Source organism: Orycteropus afer, unplaced genomic scaffold (assembly GCF_000298275.1).
Source record: "Orycteropus afer afer isolate SDZICR_OR568_19922 unplaced genomic scaffold, OryAfe1.0 scaffold00561, whole genome shotgun sequence".
Lineage (NCBI taxonomy): Eukaryota > Metazoa > Chordata > Mammalia > Tubulidentata > Orycteropodidae > Orycteropus > Orycteropus afer.
Window position 1 is genome coordinate 1,204,999 of NW_006922148.1, and position 8,557 is coordinate 1,213,555.

Sequence of the window (8,557 nt, forward strand, 5' to 3'; positions counted from 1 at the left end):
GGTATTTTCACGCAAATTCTTCTGCTAGTTGGGGTTTAGTCCAAATCTGCATCCTTTCCTTCAAGGCTCAGGGGTCCAAGATTATCTTCTGTGTCTGTATTTATTGGTTTCCCTTTTCTTTGTTGAAGAGGGTCTGCGCAATCCTTCTGCCTAGTCCGCCATCTTGCCCCGCCTGTTGAGGCTTTTTCATGTCAAGCTCGAGGCTTTTCCAGACTCTTGCAGCCTCAGGGTGAGGAGCTTAAGGCTGGCAGGCAGTACACTGGCTGTTGACTCCAACGAATGATGAATCCAAGATCTTCAGGCCGAATGGTAGATTGTTCACTCACAGACAGTTGTAGGGAGCACAACAGAATCCCAATCCACAGAGGAATGTGTCTTTTCCCAAGATGTCCATAGATATACTGGAAGCAGGCCACACCTCTAGGGAAACTCCCTTTCAACAGATTGGCTGCTCAAAACATAATCATCTGATCCGTCATGGGAATAACCACATCACAGTAGCTTAAACCATACAGAATTGTGGTCCAGCCAAGTTGACACACAGCTCCAACTACTACAACTTCAATTTCCCACAATCAATGGCTCCCCATAGTTCCTCCCCATAGTTACCTCTTCCCTGTGTCCTTTCCTCCCATGCACTCCTACCTGCTGAGCTGTCTCCCTGTACATACACAGTCTTCTATTCTCCCATGATTGATCTCTCCCAGGAGTGTATCTACCTAATGTAAGTGTTCAGCTCATATACCTATCATTTGTTTGGCAGGAAGCCACGGGAGTTGGTTCAATTCCAGACCTGAAGGGCAGCTGGGGGGCCATAGTCTCAGTACTTCCTCCAGTTTCTGTCATATCAACAAACCTTGTGCCCCACTCCCCCTTTTTTTTAAATGATTGAGTTTTGTTGCACATTGTTCTCCCATTCTATCCAGGATCTCCTACACAGATTGCCCTCCGAGTAGTTGACAATGGTAACTGGGTACCATCTAGTTCTTCTGGTCTCATAGCTCAGGATTGCATGGTATGCCAGTCACTTGGATTAATTATTTTGATGTGTCTTTGGTTTTCTTCATTCTTCTTTGCTCTGGATGAGGAGAGACCCATCATTACATCTAGATGTCCTTTTGCAAGCTTTTAAGATCCCAGTCACTACTTGCCAAACTAGGATGTGGAACAATGTTTTTGTGTAGTATGTCATGCCAGTTGAGCTTGATGTCCCCTGAGGCTATGGTTCCGAGCCCACAGGTCCAACTACTTGCTCCCTCTGGGTAGCTGGCTATGGTCAAGAAGTGACTACAACCTTGTCCCTTGTCCGCTGTACTATATACCTGGGAATTCTTATAAAATATACAGATACACTATTAGAAACATTGTCTGCCAACCCTGTACATGGTCATGTGTCCCAAAACTTTTGATCCCCAAATTATGTCCCAGTGTATTACTCTTAATACCAAGGGTTGTTTTATACTGCTAATTCCCAAAGATTGTTAAAACAAAAGCTCTCAAATGAATGGTATTTGAAATAATTTTTATTCTTCTGTTTTGATTTAGAAGTCTTCATGAGAATTCAAAGTCTGTTTTTCCCTTTGATGGAGGTCTTACTTGATACTCAGTGTTCTTTCTGTACTTTAATGCATATAATTAAATCCAGTTTTTTCATAATTATTTTTTTCTTCTCTTTCAGCACTCTAGTTTTTACTGTGTTGTTGTTGTTATGTGCCATTGAGTCAGACCCAACTCATAGCCACCCCTCCTTGGGTTTTCAAGGCAATATCACTGCGGAAGTAGCAAAAGGTATATATTTTTACAGCTAATAAAGATTGGAGAGAACACATAGAATTTACTTCTCCTTTGGAACAAGGTGCTTTAAGCCACTGCTTTGTGCAAGATAAGGTGCTATATGTCTTTTTAAAATAAAAATTGTCAATATATATATGGATAATAAAGTCCTAAATAGAATATTTGGAGCTGTTTCAAAAAGAGTAACATCTGGAATGTTCTGCTAAGAAGTCTTTTAAGCAATATTTCCTGTATGGACATAATAGATACATAACTCTAAATTATATGTATATATTATTTCCTTTTATATACAGAACAAGCATTAAATATTCACCCTCAGGGGAGACAGATGGCACTAGATTCCTGGTCATTTGTGATGTGGCCCTTGGGAAGTGTATGGACTTGTGCAAGAGAGATTTTTCATTAACAGAAGCCCCACCAGGTTACGACAGTGTCCATGGAGTCTCACAAACTGCAACTTTTGTCACAGACTTTGAGGTATTTTTATCAAGAAGTAGGCAAAGAGTGTCAACTTTTTCATCCTCTTTTTATTAAGTGTAAATAATTATTTTATATCTTCTGTCTGGATTAAATATTGCCTAAATTATTAAATATGAAATTGTATTTTATAAGAACACTTGCCAACAAAGATGTTTTATTTTTTACCACTTAATTTCTGTTTGGCCTAGGATGATGAATTTGTTGTGTATAACACCAATCAGATTAAACTGAAGTACATTATTAAATTTTGCCTTCCTGGAGATCAGATAAAGAACTTTCATCCTTGTGGTAATACTGAATTGGAGGAATACATACCTGCGTCTTCAAATTTTTCAAAGGTTGAAGGTAAGATCATTTTCTTTACTGTGTATAGAACTCAAACATTGTGTTTTCAGTCGGTTTTATCTTCATGTTTGGTATGTATATCTGTGACCTCATGCCTAAATATTTCCTTTTTATTTTATACAAATAAAAGCTAGAATGCTTGAGAGAAGTTACCAAAAAAAAAAAAAAACCCAAATTCATTGTCATTGAGTTGGATCAAACTCATAGTGGCCCCTCCTTGGGTTTCTGAGGCTATATCACTACAGAAGTAGATTGCCCAACCTTTCTTCCAAAGAGCGGACTGTGGATTTGAACCACTACCCTTCTGGTTAGCAGTCAAATGCCTTAGGTACTCCACCACCAGAGCTCCTGAGAGAGGTTAAGTGATCTCAAAATCACATACATGTTAGTTTATTAGCACATCTGTGTTTAACTTGTCCATTCCAGGATAGCTAATCCTGAAACCCACCGAACAATTTTAAAGATGTCGAAGTACACAAAGTATAATGGGGGTTGGTAGAATGGAACGAAGACACAGTTTTTTAATCAGAAAGCTTGAGTTTGAGCAATATTCTGGTTACCTAGTGCCGCTCTGACAAGAATATACTACAAATGGGATGGCCTTAACAAACAGGAGTTTATTCCTACAATTTGGAGGCTTTAAGTTCAAAGTGCCAGGCTCTAGGAGCTGGGTGAAAGCCCCTCAGCTTTGGGGTCCAGCTCTGCCTCCTGCTCCTGGCCCACTGGAGCTAAAGGTGTTTCTTCACTCAGACAGCTCCTGGCTGCTGAGGCTTGAGAAGCCCCAAGGTTGAGAAATAAAAAGGCACAGTCCTGATGTTACCAAACCACACGGCAGGCCATTAGCTTAAGTCCATTGTAAGTCCCAAGGTCAGCAGAGCATAGCAGGCTGCTGAAGACATGGCTACATTCATGGTCCAAGCGTGCCATAGGCTAGGGACCATTCCCAAGGCTTTTCCTTAAATACAAGAAGCAGACCATATCCTAAAGGCAACTGACTCAGCTGCTTGTGGTAGATCTCACGATGAAGTTGATTGCCAGTCTCATCATGGGAATTAACTACCATCAGCTACCCAGCCACTCAACCAGGCCCATCCAAGTTGACACACAACATAACCACCACAAGCATCAATGCTGCCATTTTTTAGGTTGTGTAATCTTGAGCAAGTCATATAATCTTTCTGAGCATCATCTTTCTGATGGGAATGATAGCAATACTTGCTTTGCAGTATTCCTGTAAGAGTTAATGGGGATAAATTAAGATACTCTATATATCTTAATGTATGCTTTATGTATTTTAGTAGTACAGATATATGAGAGGCTGATAGCGTCTCAGAAAATGCTAAATTACAGACCCTAAAAGTATAATAATATTAATTAGTAGAATTGTAAAAACACCTTAAAATTTTTTTAACTATGATAAAACATTTTTATTAGAATATATGAGCACATGTATGTTCAAGATGACTAAATTTTTGTTTAGGAGTCATTAAATAAAATATGTGGCAAAATAGTTTGTATATGTAGTTAGCCATATTTCTGAACTGCCTAGTATAATACTTGAATATTTTTCAATATGTTGTATTAGGAATTTGATTTAATTGTTCTTGAATTAAAAAGTCTATTTAATTTCGTGATGCTGCAAAAATGCCTTAGTGGCAAAATATGTAATAATGACTACTACAAGTTGAGGAATACAGATATCTGATTCATGCTTAAGCTTCACTTACTAGATATTTTAATACCATTGTGTATGTTTAAATCAGTATCTTTCAAGTAATAGCATGATTCTGTGTTTTCAAGATGACTCCCAGAGTCTCTGTATTAAGAAGGCAGAAGTTTTTTTTTTAAATGCTGTCTCCATTTTTCTTGTGATCTTGTACTTGAGTGGGGTCTCTGGATGGTGCAGATGTTTAACAGGCTTGACTCCTAACTGAAAAGCCTGTGATGTACTTCTGAAAAATCAGCCATGAAAACCCTCTGGAGCATAGTCTTACCTTGACACACATGGGGTCACCCTAATAAGTTAGGGTTGACTTGATGGCAACTGGTTAGGTAATTGAATTAACTTACTTTTCAGAATTTGCTATTGAAAATGATCAAATACTGTTGTCATAAAATATAAAGGGAAGGGGAAGGAGTGAAAACCAAGATAACAAAAATAGACCATCCAAATACAGTTTTAAAAATTAACATAAACATTTTTAACACGTAGATTACCAGTTACCAGATTCCAAACATTTCAGCAACATCAAAGCTGGTCTTCAGGATACCTCTGGGAATTTAGTTCCTCTTGAGGATGTTCACATCAAGGGGAGAATAATAGACGTTGTAGCCCAGGTATGCTGTTTGTGGTTTTATGGTACTCATACTAAATGGATGGTAATCATAAATGAAAATTTGATTGCTATTGCATGAACTAAACAAAATATATACTTTTCTAAATTCATGTACAAATGTTCATTGAACACCCCCTATGTACTAGCTGCTGTTCCAGGCCCTGGATGTACGTCAGGGAACAAGACAAAAACTCTATCCTTATAGAACTTGCATTCTATTGGGGGAATAGCCAATAACCATGATAAATAACTAAAAAATGTACAATAAAACCTGTGAAATCCAGAACCTGTATAAGGCGAAAACCTTTCAGAGAAGGAAAAACTCTTATTTCCCGCAAAAATGACAGCTAGAAAGTGGTAAGAGTGCAACTATCAAAGGTGGAAAACTTGTAAGATCCAGAAAGACAAAGCAGTCTCATTTAGTTCTGGCTCTCACAGGTTCCACTGTAATATGTCAAATGACAGTATTTTCCAAGGAGAAAAATCAAATCAGCAAGTGGATAAGGATTACACAGAGGGAGGGGCACTGAACTTTTAAATAGGATGGCCAAGGAAGGCCTCACTGAGAAAGGGACATCTGGGTATAGACCTAAGGAGATGGGACATTAAGCCATTAAATAGCCAGAGGACACACATTCTAAGCAGAAAAAACATCACATTCAAAGGTCCTGAGATGAGAGTGAACCTAATGTGTTCAAGGGACATCAAGCAGGTCACTGGGTTGGAGCAGAGTATGAAGGGGGAGAGGAGAGTAAAATTGGTCAGAGAGGAAAGTGGGTCTGTACATTATGTAAGAATGTAGGACTTTGGCTTAATCTGAGTGAAAGTAGAAGCCTTTAGAAAATTTTTTGCAAAGGAGTGATCTGACTGTGTCTATATATTAATGGAATCGCTTTGGCTGCCATGTTGAGAAAAGTCTGAAGAATGTCATGTAGGAGACATGTTAGGTCAAATTCCCTAGAATGCAGACTCTTGATGGAAGTATGCTCTTAGGACCAACACCTGCAAGGGAGTTAGTAGCATAGGATCTGGCTGAGGGAGAAGTTGAAATCTGACATAATCACAACAGAGCCTTAAATAATCTCCAGGGGAACTCAGAGTCTAGGATGGCCCTCTGGAGGTGTTCTAAGTTGAAGCAATGGGGCTAGGCTTTGTACTCCCACATAGACTAGTCACTAGAAATTGGCTGCCCTTGAGGAAGGGTCATAATTTTGAGTGAGGCAGTTTGTCTTTGATGAGGACAATTACTAGGTAGAAAGGGACTTAGGCAACACTCATACCAGCATCACATATAGGAGGAAGATTATTTAAGTTATTCAGTCAAGGAGGTTGGTGACTTGGGCAAAAATGTGAGCAGTGGAATTGGTAAGGAGTGATTGAATTCTGGCTGTGGATTGAAGGTAGAACCAATGAGATTTACTTATTGATAAGGGGTAGAAAGAGAGCTCTGGTGGTGTAATGCCTAAGGCATCTGACTGCTAACCAGAAGGCTGATGGTTCAAACCCACCAGCTGTTCCTTGGATGGAAGATTGGGCAATCTACTTCTGTAGTGATACCACCTCGGAAACCCAAGGAGGGGGTTGGTATGAGTCAAATCCGACTCAAGGGCAGTGAGTTTTTTATGGGGTAGGAGAAAAAACAGGAGTCAGGATGACTCCAAGATGTTTGGCCTCAGCAAATGGAAGGACTGATTGTGTTTCCACTTCCTGAAATTGTGATGACAGTAGGAGAGAAGGTTGAGGGGACTATCTCTTAGATGGAAACGTTAGGTATTATAGACATGGGTCTAGACTTCAGGGAAGAGATTCAGGCTGGAGAGGCAAACTGGGGAGTCATCAGATTTAAATGTTTGACTTAAAGCCATGAGACCAGATTAGAAAACCCAGAGAAGCACTATAGAGAAAAGAGATGACTAGCACTTAAAGATCTGGGGCATGAGACAGAATCAACAATGATACTGAGTTGTTGTTGTTGTTATGTGCTGTCGAGTCGGACCCGACTCATAGCGACCCCTCCTTGGGTTTCTGAGGCAGTGTCACTACATTGCCCCATCTTCCTTCCGAGGTATACTGAGAGGATACTGAGAGGGAGCAGCTAAGTACTCTGGGAAATTGATCAAGGAGGAAATAATGATCAACTGTTTCAAAATGCTTATTGTTGTTTTTGTTACATGCCATCGAGTCACTTCGAACTTGTAGTGAACCTGTGTACCACAGAATGAAACACTGCCTGGTCCTGTACCATCTGCATAGTCATTGCTGTTTATGAGTCCATTGTTATAGCCGCTGTGACATTCACCTTGTTTATGGTCTTCCTCTTTTTTGCTGACCTGCTGCTTTACCAAGCATGAGATTCTTCTCCAGGGAATGACCCCTCTTGATAACATAGCTAAAGTACATGAGATGAAGTCTCACCATTCTTGCTTCTAAAGAGCAGTCTGGCTGTACTTCTTCCAAGACAGATTTATTCATTCTTAAGTCAGTCCATAGTATATTTACTGTTCTTCACCAATACAAAGGCATCAATTCAAAAGCATCAATTTTTCTTCAGTTTTCCTTATTCATTATTGAGCTTTTGCATCCTGATGAGACAGTTGGCTTGGGTCAGACACCCCTTAGTCCTCCAAGTGATGTCTTGGCTTTTTAACACTTTAAAGAGGTCTTTTGCAGCTGATCTTTTCAAGGCAATACAGTGTTTGATTTCTTGACTGCTGCTTACATGGGCATTGATTGTGGATCCAAGTAAAATTAAATGCTTGACAACTTCAGTCTTTGCCCCATTTATCATGATGTTGCCTATTGGTCTAGTTATGAGGATTTTTGTTTTATTTGTATTGAGGTGTAATCCATACTGAAGGCCATACATAGTCTTTGATCTTCATCAGTAATTATTTTAAGTCATCTTCACTTTGAGCAAGCAGAGATGTGTCATCTGCATATCATAGGTAGTTAATGAATCTTCTTCTAATCCTGATGCAGTGGTCTTTTTCTTAGTGTCCAGCTTTTCAGAATATTTGCTTAGCATACAGATTGAATAAGTATGGTGAAAGAATACAGCTTTTACTTCACTACCACTGGTTCTTGATCATATGCTACCTCCCAAAATGGATGATTGTCTACCAATTATTTTTGGTATATTGACTGTATTCCTTCCATCTTTTATTTATTTATTTTTAATGACATTTTTCATGTTGTGCCACCATTATTGCTATCCTTTTCTGAAATATTCCACCAGCTATTAGCATAAACTCAGTGCCTCCCAAACAAAAGCTTCCCCTTCCCCTCTCCCTCCTACCCTGGTAACCAACAAAGAAAGTTTCCATCTATGTATAAAACTTTCCTTGATTTTTTTTTTTTTTAATTGTGATTTGGGTGAAGATTTACAGAGCAAATTGACTTTTCATACAGCAGTTGACGTGTACTTTGTCTCATGACATTGACCACAGTTTACCATATTGCAACAGCTCCCCTCCCACTTCCTCCCCATAGTTACCTCTTCCCAGTGTCCATCCTTCCATGGACTCCTGCCCCCTGAGCTGTCTCCCTGTGCATAGGCAGCCCTTCTTTCTCCCATGGTTGTTCTCTCCAAGGAGTGTATCTAC

The 8,557-nt window shown here is 39.5% G+C and overlaps 1 protein-coding gene across 1 annotated transcript in view; it reads left to right on the top strand.

Annotated features, from left to right (window-relative positions):
* Window positions 1-8,557, top strand: part of PARP4 (poly(ADP-ribose) polymerase family member 4) — a 278,765-nt gene that overhangs the window by 115,882 nt on the left and 154,326 nt on the right. The window contains exons 12-14 of the mRNA XM_007955975.1: window positions 2,088-2,271; window positions 2,463-2,619; window positions 4,832-4,956. Of these exons, the coding sequence (XP_007954166.1) occupies window positions 2,088-2,271; window positions 2,463-2,619; window positions 4,832-4,956 (466 nt within the window). The remainder of the gene's footprint in view (window positions 1-2,087; window positions 2,272-2,462; window positions 2,620-4,831; window positions 4,957-8,557) is intronic.